At 39.6% G+C, this 12,719-nt stretch overlaps 1 protein-coding gene and 1 long non-coding RNA gene across 2 annotated transcripts; both read left to right on the top strand.

The window, feature by feature from the left end:
* Window positions 1-6,867: 6,867 nt before the first annotated feature.
* Window positions 6,868-8,835, top strand: LOC139130511 (uncharacterized). The gene is made up of 3 exons (XR_011551883.1): window positions 6,868-7,438; window positions 7,832-8,110; window positions 8,634-8,835. It is a non-coding gene; the product is annotated as an uncharacterized lncRNA (long non-coding RNA).
* Window positions 8,836-9,497: 662 nt separating this feature from the next.
* LOC139131721 (E3 SUMO-protein ligase KIAA1586-like) lies at window positions 9,498-11,935 on the top strand. Its single transcript, XM_070697920.1, has 6 exons — window positions 9,498-9,679; window positions 9,794-9,933; window positions 10,350-10,571; window positions 10,662-10,938; window positions 11,168-11,413; window positions 11,528-11,935. The coding sequence occupies exons 1-6, from the start codon at window positions 9,614-9,616 to the stop codon at window positions 11,840-11,842; spliced, it is 1,266 nt and encodes a 421-aa protein (XP_070554021.1). The 5' UTR covers window positions 9,498-9,613; the 3' UTR covers window positions 11,843-11,935.
* The last annotated feature ends 784 nt before the right edge of the window (window positions 11,936-12,719 follow it).

The following is a 12,719-nucleotide window of genomic DNA, read 5'->3' as shown; positions in this document are numbered from 1 at the left end:
CTGAACAGTGAACTTTTCTTTAACCCCTCCATTGAATCTGTGTCTGTATCAATCGAAGGTATTGCAAATAAAGTGTACGCTCAGAAGATGATACCAAGACAATTTTGGAAAGAAACACGACGGTATTTTGCTGAAGATAAAGATTGGTGTGAAATTGATATAGATGAGGTCGATTATTTGAAGAATAAATTCTGTCTGTTTATCGATCTGCGTAGCTTTAAAGATATTGAGTTTCATGGAAATGGTTTAAAAGTAATGAACACAAAGGACGGAATTCAACTTGAAATTCTGAAGAAAGACACCTCAGTTAAGGTGCCGACGACGCTCGCGATGACAATATATTTGCTCACGTTTATGTTATTAGCGATGCCCTGGTCTCTATTGAAAATAGTAGATTAATGTCTTTACATTTTAACCATGACCCGTCATTCCTATCGGCCATGTTTCTGCCAGCCATTCGCCCGTGTCTGGATTGTATAGCTGCACACGTTTGATATCATTTGGCGCCATCATGATTTTACTGCGCTTTTCACTACGGATTTCTCCAGCCTTTTTCCGTACAAACTGTACAAACTGTGCCGGCTCCGGCTTCTTCCCAGTTTCAAACAGATCTTTATAATCTTCAAAGTTCAAATGTTTTCTAACACAAACATCTTTCACCCCTTTATTTTTTTTCGTCTCGGAAACGGGAGTTCGAAAAGCATACACTTTCGAGCGTATGCCGACAAAATCAAGAATAGGTACACCATTCAACTCATCTTTAAATTTACCTATCACTTTTTTATTAATCTTCGGAAAGTTGGGCTCACTCATCCCACTAGTATCATATATAGACTTCTCACCATTCTTTTCAACATCTTCTCGGACTATATCATTGAAAGTTACGTCCGGATCCGGGATCGGTACACTGTAAACAAAACTGTCAGTATCCATGTAGGCTAATCGTATTCCAGGGAACCGTGCTAGAAAGTAATTGTAATGCGTCTCATACATTAGCAGCTTAGAAAGTTCAAGCACCGCCGCGCCAATGAAAACTGGTTTTACATATTTATGCTCATCCGTTTTCAGTTCCAGTAGGGCACTGTCGCAGGAATCACCATCCTCTTCGGAAGTTATGAAAGTTATATGTTTCATCTTTGGATTATACTTCTGAATCTTTTTACGTCCACTATCCGTGCCGTTCCAGTCCGAAACAAATTTAAAGTCTCTGTACTTTCGAACATCCTCTATTGTCTTACCGAACATTGCATTATTCATCAGCTTATAGAAATTCTTTTCGAAATCTGTCCTCCCCTTTGTCCTCATTTTAGTGTTAAAGTCAATATATTCCGCGAGACATGCCCTCTCATCGAAGGCAAGCGCCCGATACACTTTTTTCAATCTCATTCCCATCCGAAGATAGAATTCCAGCAACTTGTAGTGTAAGACGTATCTCTCTCTATCCATCACACTTGTAATCAGTCGACCGCCCTGCCTCGGAAATTCATAGTGATGCGGTGCTAATGGCAAATCGCTGTGTTCTTCATGTAATTCGGGGGGATATTCTAAGTCTACTTCTAGAAAACTTGGTGGAAAGGTGGCACCAGGTCCCCACCCTCCGGAACCCGCTCCCCATTCCTCCCACTCTTCCATCGTCATCCAATGAAGTCCGCCCGTGGGCATTGGTTGACTCATTGCCCAGCCGTAGAGATTGTTTGCATCGAGATATTTTATTTCGGTCACCGGTTTCTCCGGATCGTAATTCCCGTAAGCAGGATGATTTGTCTGTAAATAATGAATATTACACTGGCTGATACCACCTCTAATTCCCCGTTGTACGAAATTCATCTGCTCAGCATCTTGAATGAGCCCAAATTTATTACCCGTGTAAAGTAACATAGCATCCCATGTCAAGCCGGGCGCTGACATGTAATGGGCCGGATCTAACTTATATGCTTCTAAACATGTGTCACGGAAATTTTCGAATATATTTGCAAGAAGGAGAACGTCAGTCTCGCAATAGAATTCCATATAATCACGAATCGTCTTACACTCAACTTCGTCCCATACTCGCAAAGCATGTTCGTAATCAGACTCAGAAATCCCCTCTTCCGTCAATTCGCTATAAAATTCCCCCCTCTCCGGGAGCTCCCCCTCTCCCAGTCTGTCAACCGAGTCTAAATATTCGTAGGGGAAGAAACCTTTCGCCCTTTGAATGTCCGGGTACGAAAGTGGGGCCGCCGTCCACCCATCCTCCGGCACAGTTTTTGCCAACTTCGCCAATGACCCCATCATCAACTGAGCACTGTCCATAAACTTTATAGAAAAGTGGCGTCTCTTTATCTCCCTCTTCCCATCGACAACAATTGAGCCACTAAAAATAAATGTTTTCGAGAGACCCATAATTCCACCATTGCTCGTCTTAGCTATTAAATTTGGCTCTTGTCCGGGACCATCATCTATTTCATGTAACTTTTTCAAAATAAAAGAACCATCGTATCCCTTGAGGTTGTGAAAGTAGATAGGAATGGTTCTCGACGGGCGACATCCCTCGCAATAAAAAGTCGCCTCCTCCTTCACTACTCGGTATCCTGCCGGCTCTCCACATGCAATACAGACTGGATCACATCCGTCGCGCCGGTAATTAGATCTATCTTTCATCGGTATTATTTTCCAATAATACGATTTCGAATAATACTCGGCCCGTTCTTTCATATCCTTTAGAAAGTCTGTAACACAGGAGAGCCCCGTGAATGTTCTTTTACCATAAACAGTGGGTCGGCCCGGGCCTCGTTCCGAAGATTCGATCCTCCCCACCCCCGTTCCACCATAACATACGAAAGACAAATTGGAATGTGTCGGCCGGTCCCCTTCTCAATAATTGCCTCAGTATCTGCATAGACGACGTAGGGAGAAGGAACCTTCTTCCGATGTCCTTCGAATTGACATACTTCCTTAGGAAAAACTGGCTGGGCGGCGTCTGTTCCACAGTACACCTGATGTTTTCTAATTCTTCTGTTGACTTAAAACCTCTTTTACAAACCATACAAATACACTTCCGTCTGCACTCATTCTTTCGATTAGTACGAGAATTACGAAGGCGATTTAACGCAGTAATTGGTATGAAGTGGCACCTTCGGGCTTTCGCCAACTATCAGTAAGATATTTGCTATTTGATTCCTATCACCTTCGGAACGGGCTCCGCCTTCGGCTCCGCTACAGCTACTATATAACACATTTATGCCGGACGGATCGGGATCATTCTCGTAGATCTGAAATACTTGAAGTTTGACGCTCGGATTTTGCTGCTCGAAGCGCCTGAACACAGTCAGATCGGTGGGCGTAGGAAAGGGAATACCTTCCCAACAGTAGTCAGCCATAAATGGGCGTACGTATTCCATTTTCTCCTTACCTGACCACATTTCTTTTCACGAAACTCGGGTCGGTCAACTTTAAACTTGCTACGATGGCGTATTGAAAACAGTTCTCAGCCCCCACCGGTAGAATAAGATCGCTAACACAATGCTTATTTTTTAACCATCCAGGAAGTTGAATCCCAGCCCCCGGACCAGCCCCGAGTAAAACTTCTACTAGAATTACTTCAAAATTAAGTATCTCCTCGAGAACGAGACCAGAACCCTCAACATTTTCAATTGTATCAAGCATACGATCGTAGCGATCTATTAATTGTTGCCCCACATCCGCCCCTATTACATCTTTTGTGTATGTATCATTTAATTTAACATGCAATGAACGATTTTGTGTATTACCAGTTTTCGGATCCGATAATTTGACTTCCATTTCGGTATAAACAGAGTACATCTTTCGTTCCGAATGGCTTTCTTTAACCTACCTTCATATCCACCAGCTCCCCGATATCCTTGACTCGCTTGACTTCAGGAAATTCTTTTCGTAAAACTGCTCCCTTGAATGCTGTATGTAATCGACGGGCCATAATAATCTTTATGATATATACTATCCTAAAAATTTTTTAAAATGAAAAAATAATTATTCTATGATAGGTCATCAAAATCCACTATAATATTTTTGTCAGCATTTATTTGTTTATATATCTCACCTAATCTTTCTAAGTCGACTAGTTCTTCCGCATCTTGAATTTCTGGTTTATTAGGCGCAGCACAAAATAACCTCTCAACAGTGAAAGAAAGAGCACGCTTACTTAAGCGCGGTTTAAATGCTAAGAATTCTATCTTACTACCTTTCCGGATATTACGAGGTACAATAGCAGGATTTTCTCGGACTGGCAATGGGCTCACTGTTTTAAAACCGCAGTCAATTTCTTGAACCATATCAATACATGTAGCGAAATCGTGAGCTCCTCTTTTAAACTGAAATTTAAAATACGCAACTGGCTGCGCCCCGCTCCCTCGCTTCTGATACACTTTAGATGGATTGTAAAATCCAGTAGTATTCTTGGAGTGAGCGGCCAGGCTTAGAGCATAACTTTTAGCAGTAGATGCATCGAAACTTTCACCTAGGGTACGGAATATTATTAAATCAGTAAACTTTTGAAGACTCGGTTGCCAACGGACACACACCCCATCGCATGTAGCAGGATCTCTAGAACCGTACTTAGGTCCGATGGGGAAAACCACTTCTAGCTCACTGTCTACGTATATGAAAGGATCTACCAAAGATTCACCAAATATGAGTTTGCCGTCACTGATTTGAATATTCTCTTCTCCGGTTTCAAGTATTTTTATTGCAGTTGAAATAGAAAGGATTGTCATTGTCTTATCGTATATATCTTAATAAAAATAATTTAAAAAAATTTTTTTCTATGATATAGTATCCTAAAATGTCATACATATTCATAAATGGACCAACTGGAAGTGGTAAGAGTTACGATGCAGTAAATTTGGATCCGTGTCACGTACCAGAATTTGACACTAGTTTTTCCAGCAACATTGCCGACTTTTATAATGGGCGTGTCGTTGTTTCGATTGCCGATTTTCAGAAACAGTTTATAGAACATACTCTTAATTTACAATATCAGGCTTGGGTGAGGGAGGAGTGGGAGGGGGAGGGGGGCTACCCTTCAGAACACTACATTATTTGTGACTCTTCCATAATTCAACATCTGACTTTTTCTCGAATCCGGGGCGTTTCCGTGGCAACGGAAGAAAAAAAGATTGTTTCTAGAGCATTTGACCATTTACCCAGTTTCATTATCATATTCAAAGATATGCCCTGGGATTATTGCAGGCGGAATGTGTTGACTCGAGCCAGGTCGTACGAAATAGCCGCCTTAGAAGAACTAGAAGAGATTCACAACAAGTTCAAACAGACTTTCTTAGAAATTTGCCACGACTATAGGCTTCCATGTTTGGTAATTCATCAATCTCTTACCCCCCTCGTTCTCAAGAATATACTTAATCCAACAATTGATACTGAGACAGTCGGGCCAGTAGAATATCCACGAGCTTTTGACTTTGGAATTGCATGGAGCGGCGGCAGCCAGGATTTTTAATAGACGGTTTCAAGGAGGAGGAACTTGAAAAAGCGTACTTCCCACCTGGACAAGAACAACTAGAACAACCACGAGTCTCACTCAAGAACATACACAAACTTCTTAACGCTTGTGAATCTGTGTGTGCTTATAATGCTTCGTTTGACCTACGAGCACTTGACATTATGAAAAGGGGGGACTTTGAAGTTACTTGTCTATGGCTTATGTCAGTTGTGTACATTATACTTCAACCAGAACTTATCGATAAAGCTGAAAAAGGGGGACTCGAAAGAACGGACTGTGGTAACATGAGAAGTCGTTTTGAAGATCTTGCAAACTTAATATGTTCAGGAACTGAGATACCACCTCATCCACATACTGCCGAAAAAGATGCAGTAAGTGAACATTACTTACGACAGTACATGATAAATACTTGGCCAGGTGGGGGGTGGAAGTGGGGTGGTAAACTGACACTTTCGGCTTTCAAGAAATTAAGACTTTTTCCATGGTTCTTATTGAATAACTTTCGTAAATACTTACGTTAGTACTTACGTAGTACTTGACAAGTACCAGCACAGGAACTTACGTAGTACTTGACAAGTACCAGCACAGGAACTTACGAAGTTCTAATAACATTTTCCTCTGGCTCCCAACTATTGAAACTTTCTGGATAACCTTTCCATTTTATCAGATAATATTTCTTTCCTCTAATTTTTTTCGTCTTCAAAATTCGTTCTACTCTGTACAGCTCGTCAGCACCACGTTCTGAAGGTGCGCTCTGAAGTTCATCGGAGTAGAAAGTGCCGAGTATTTCCTCTCCATTCAGATCTTTTATTTTGTAAACTGGTGGTGTTCCCAAGCCAGCTGCGTACACAACTTTTGAAACTACGAAAATCTCCTCTGTCCAATTTGGTAAATATCCTTTCTTAAAAGTGGTCTTGTATTTTGTAATTCGGACCCGTTCTCCCGGCTTGAATTCAGGGTTAACTCCCCCGGCTGCCAACTCAGGACCGAATAGTGTATAAAATGCCTGCCAATCGTTCTCCTCTGTTACGTCGACGGGTTTCATTTTGATACTTCCATGTACGGTGTTATTGTAATTCTCAAGAAGTTCTGGTAGAATGGGGAGCCAGGAACGTGTCTGCCTGTATGTAAAGTATTTCCACATCATCGTCTTAAGCGTCCGATTAAAACGTTCAACGACGCTAGCTTTTTTATCACTGTAGGTGTGAAACCAGTGAATTCCCACCTCCTCCAACCACCCCTGCATTTTTCGGTTCGTAAATTCCCGCCCCTCATCTGTCTGAAGTTTGTCGGGCCTTCTCCCAGATTTCTTAATCACATCTTGTAGTGCCTGTAACCAGTGTGCCCGCTAAGCCAATTTGACGCGTCATGACGCAGACTACCTTCCTGACGCATTGAAATTACAAGTAATTTGACGCGTCACTGACGCAGCCGTAGAAAGCCTGCCCATGTAAAAGAATGTTCAGTTGATTCATCGTTTACAAAGAGAGCATGTTTCCCCATGGTTTCTGATCGAAAAAATATGAGAATTCATCGTTTCTATTGGTCTCCACATCGACAGTACGCGCCGATGATGGCTTGCCTCGTTGTTACGATCAAGGGGACAGGGCGCGGCCATTGTTGTTTTGATTGTCCTCTCGTTTACTCGCGCGAGAGTATGAGGAAGCGAGAAATACCGCATGGCAATAGATGGCGCTTTCCCAGATAATATAGCAGACTAGATAATATGGCTTCTCGCGCGAAATTTCGAAAGGTAGCAGACGACCATCAGAGAAAAATTACTTTATTTACTAATCCAGTTAATCGTAGTGTGACAGAAGCACTACAAAGTCGCAACAATGTGGCCGAAACGGTAGTTTCCGATGCAGAAGTGGCAAAAAGAAGAAATTTTTTGGAGAGGTGGAAGCAGGAGCAGCATTTAGGGCACTTTCAACATGACAAAGAGAAAGACATTGTGATTTGCCAGTAAGTTATATAATGAAAAATTATTACTTTAATTCTTTAAGTACTTAAGTATTTTTTATTTCATTTTCATTTATTTATAATATTTAATTTTGTTTATATTTTTATTTTTTATTTTTAAGTTTGCGGCCATATACTGAAAATAGTTTCACTCACTCTGTGAAAACTCTAGGACTTAAAAGTAAATTTTGTGATATAAATTTCATTTAATTATGTGTATACAATTAATTATAAAGGGAAATATTACGATATGTATTCTCCATCTCTCAAATGTTAATTTTTAAAAAAACTTTCAATTTTCTATGCTATTCTTCCATTTAATTAATCAAAAAGCATGATACAAATTGTTTATTTTTTTATAAATGTTCATTCACATTCAATTTGCTTTTACTTTAGGGTTTGTAAGGAAGCAGGAATGCCAAATGAATATGCTACAGGCAAAACAAGACCACTCACTGGTTGGCGCAAAGAATATCTTGAAAGACATGTTGAACGGAATAATCCTTCAAGTGACCATGCAGTGGCTCTGCTCAAGTTGAAATCTGCAGACATGAGTGTGTTTGAAAAATCACGACAGAGAAGTTCTAAGGAGCAAACTATAAAGCTGATTCGGAATGTACTGTGGCTGGTGAAAGAGGGTGTGCCTATTACCCGAAAAGCAATGACCCTACACAGGTTTGTTTAAAATTTGAATAAATTTGTAGCCCTGTATAATAATCGCAATCATACCAATCCATAATCCAATAACACTAGGTCAAAATTTGTAAGACAATAGTTGTAAACATAGACACAAAACAGCACAGAACAGACAGTAAATAGACGGTACACAAACAAAGTCAAATTCATGAAAGAAAGATATATGGACCTCTGGCCAAAAGACCAAGAAGTGAGTCAGGTGTTTCGAAAATAGTAAGCGCATCCTGCCCCACATGTGGTACCCGCCATATATCAATCTGTAAGTCAGATAGGTAGTGGTCACTCACTAAGGCCCCATGTCACCGATGCCATCAGTGATCATTTGTCGAAGAGAGATATTGTATTTATCTACCAGCTTGCGATACCTGCCAAAAAAGCGTTTGAATGTAGAGACAAGTCTTGCTCTTGTAGCCCTGTATACTTATAATAATGTTGTTCAATATTGTACAGTTTTTGCCCATGACAGTCATACTGACAATACTTTTGATATCTATAACCCTAGATTAGTTGAGCTTCAAGGCTGTAATATAGGGAAAAGCCATCGATCCAAAAACTATGGATGGGAATTTTTAGAGGCTATAAATGATGTTATAGCAAAACAACAGCTTAGCAGAATCAAGAAAGCTCCATTCTACTGTCTGATTGCTGATGAATCTACAGATGTTAGTGTGTTGAAAAACTTGGCAGTGCACATTAAGTACAGAGAAGGTGTAAGTAGAGACTTGAATCACAATGTTAAAGTTACTAAAATTCTGCTTGATGCCCTCCTACAAGATATAATTTTGTCTTTGAAACACACACACTCAAAAAAAATTAAAACAAGTTTGCACCAAAATCTGAAAGATTCGGTCAAATTAAGTTCAGAGCTTTGATCAAGGCCTCACCTTTTTGTTTGAAAATGGAGATGTCACATGAGTAAGTAATTTTGATCTGTTAAGTAACAGTAACTGCAACTATTGATAATATTTCATTGTTTTTGTTCCTGCAATTAAAGTATGTTTAGAGATATGCCTGGATATTCAGCTTATTGGCGTAGCCTGTTGTAGAAACTGTATGATTAAAAGGTGTCTTCAGGTGTGTACTTTTAAAGATCAATATTCATAATGTATATTATGAGCCTATAGGCTGTATTGTCCAGCTGAATACTTTGTGTTTCATAAAGAGCAAGAAACAGTTGTTGCTACACAACATAATACTGAAAAGAACACCAATAGTTATAGCTATGATGAAGACAAGAAATATGTGGAAAAAAGGAATATGTGTAAAAGGTTTTCAGAATGTCCACTTGTAAAATAATGCTTCACTTTACTTTAAGTATATAAATTTAGTAAAAGTGTGCCATTCATTGTCTACTTTCTATAGCGTGAGATCCGAGTTGAGTTTCTGAAGCTTCTGGAGCTGCAGTCATGTGATGCTCATGGTATATATACCACTTTGAAGTCATACTTGGTATCCACTGGCATTCAGCTGAGTAAACTTGCTATGTTCACTGCTGATGGTGCTGAAGTCATGCAGGGAAAGAAGAATGGAGTCATTTCTCTATTCAAGGTAATTACTTTTCTATTTTACATCAGGCAAGCAAAAATAGGTAGATGGTTTGTACCTGGTAAACATCTGAGATAAAACGATGAACAATGGGTGACGGTCCCCTTTTTGTTGCAGGCAACAGACTCTGAAATTTGCATGGAGCAGCATTGTTGCACACACAGAGAAGCACTGGCAGTCTCTCATGCATACACTGGCGTCAAATACTTCACTAAATTGGAAGGAACATTAAAAGCTATATATGCTTATTTTGCAAGGTAACTTTATCCACTATCATTGTATCAATTCATTTTCTATCACATTCACGTCCACATTTACCAAAAGGTACAACCCATATCTATTTTATGGAATGCAAACTGTAATTCTACATTATTTTGGTGACTTGTAACATTGTAGAATGCAGAGCATTGCATTTGTCAATCACATTCATCTTATATCCCTATTTAATTGCTATTATTTCAGTGAAGCCCAAACCATTTTGAAAAGAGAAATTACTCCATAATTACTTTTCTGTATGAATGTAGCACCATCTTAGTGAACATTGCAAATTTTCTTGGCTAAATGCCACTTGATACCAAGTAAGACTTCAGACTGGTGTGTACACCAGGAACATCACTGACAACAAATGAAAATCTTTTATGTTATTTTATCTTTCTGTACTCTATTTTTCGAGGTCATCAACCAGGCAATGGAAATTGAAAGCTGTGTATGAAGTTTTGAACATGAAATTTGTTAAGATCAAGAGAATCCATGAAATCAGGTGGCTGGCAAGAGGAAAGGCTGTGACTGCAGTGATAAATGGATATGAAGCCTTGGTGGTGTATTTTGGTGAGGAGGCATCTAAGGATGCTGATCCAACAGCTGCAGGAATATACAAACAACTATGTGAAAGAAGGTACGAACATTTTAAAAATATTGAAACTTTTAATAATTTGAAAAAAAGTTTTATTCCTATTTTAAATCATTTTGACAATTTTTACACCAGGTTTCTTCTGTCTCTGTTCTTCTTGGGAGATCTGTTGGGAGAGCTGGACTCACTGAACCGTGGTCTTCAAACAACCAAGCTACATCCATGTCAAGTTCTACCAAAGGTCACCGGTCTCAGGAACAAGCTGTCAGACATGTATCTTGAGGAGCCCAGCAAAATCAGCTGGGGTCCACAAGTACTGCAACTCAAAGAAGATCTGGAGAGAAATAAGTATGAAGGTCTTCATAAAACAAGTACAGATGAGGAGTCTTTCATTGGAGATGTACAAGATCTAGTTAGTAATTGTTTCCAAAGTATTTTACAGTAATTCAAAATTAGTGCAGTTTTTAGAAGTGTACAGACTTTAACCTCAAAATATCATACTCATCATACTCAAAAGAGTTTTACTGGAGTATCACAAGTTGTAACTATGCTCTTGGAATTAATTTCATCATCATGTAAATAGATAATACCCAAGGTACACACTCAAAATTCTCTCAGATGTATAAATTCTGTCATTTTAGGTTAAGAGAGTTACAGAGAACTTGGACTCCAGGTTCACAGAAAAGGATACCATGAAGGCTTTTGGAATATTCCATCCAGACAAAATACCAAATGGAAATCTACTGAAGTATGGCGAAGACAGTATTAAGCAGCTGCATGGCAAGTACAAGAGCAAACTCCCTGGTGATATCAATGACCTTATGACTGAATGGGATGCCTTTAAGTACAGTGAGCTACAGGAACTGTCCAATTTCAATGTTGAACAAGTATGTGAAAATTGCAATTTTTTTAAATTCTTAATGACATTATGATCCAATTCAATATGTATACCAGTATGTATTTACCACTCAACTAACTTCCTTATTTGCTTAACATTTCAGGTATGCATAAGTCTGACTGGTCTTCAACACCAATACCCAAATTTATGTGTTTTGGCAGAAATCTACCTGGTGTTTCAGGACAGCAGTGTTCCTGCTGAGCAGCTGTTCAGCATGCAGAATGACACAAAGACAAAGAAAAGGAACCAACTTACCAGCGACACTCTTGACAAACTATTGCGTTGCAAAATCCTGTGTGGTTCATTGGAGGATTTTCCATATGAGGATGCGTTTACTTCGTGGCGGACCAAGAGCAGGAGATACATGGAGAAAGATGATGTTCCAGTTGCAAGTGATTCCAGTTCGGACAGTGATTGATGATGATGACTATTGGTCATATATGTAGTACCTGTACTACATATCTTGAATTGCATTAACCATGCGTTGAAATAAATGATTTATTCAAAGTTATTCCATCATGACTCATGCTTTGTATTTAATATATAGTGTTCTTGATCATATAGCATTAATTACAGTACACAGTTTGGTAGGCTGGAGGTGGAAATTTTTTCAAAATCACACCAAAAATTTGATCAAAAATATTTTTATAATCTTGGATAATTTCACACTCAAATATCATCAGAATGCATCTCCAGCCATCTAGAAATAAAAATTTTCCTGGGGAGACCCCCCAGACCCCCCTTGTGAGAGGGGGACACCCCCCTCTCACACTGTCCCCCCGCGCTTCACTTCGTGAAGCGCCGCGCAATTCTGTGACTCACAACAAATCATGCTTTCTTTAATATGACTCAAAAAAATTTTTTTTGCCTTTCCTCAGAGGGCACACTGCCTGTAACGTATCATCAGCCGTTTTTGACTGTATCGGCCTGGCCCATGCATATTTGCTGAGCACATCGATTACTGTTAGCATGTATCGAATGTTACGATTCTCTTTTGCGAACGGGGGAGGGAATTCCACGAGATCCGCTTGCCATTGAGAGTCTATCGATGTTACAAAAACGCGCCGGCCGCCCGAACCACCCCACGAGTACGAGGTACCGGTTTATGTAGATTATAAGTTAGCTGAGTTTTTAACCAGTCCTGCACCTCTTTCTTAGTAACGGACAGGAGTCCGCTGGCCCGTGCTGCGTCATACAATTTTTGTACACCTCCAAAACCAGTTTTCGGGTTGTAATATAATTCTCTAAGAGTGCCTTCAGCTTCCATAATTGCTATATTATACGAAAAATTTTAT

This window comes from Ptychodera flava, chromosome 4 (assembly GCF_041260155.1).
Source record: "Ptychodera flava strain L36383 chromosome 4, AS_Pfla_20210202, whole genome shotgun sequence".
In the NCBI taxonomy this organism is placed as follows: domain Eukaryota; kingdom Metazoa; phylum Hemichordata; class Enteropneusta; family Ptychoderidae; genus Ptychodera; species Ptychodera flava.
This window is presented reverse-complemented; position numbering and strand designations above follow the sequence as displayed.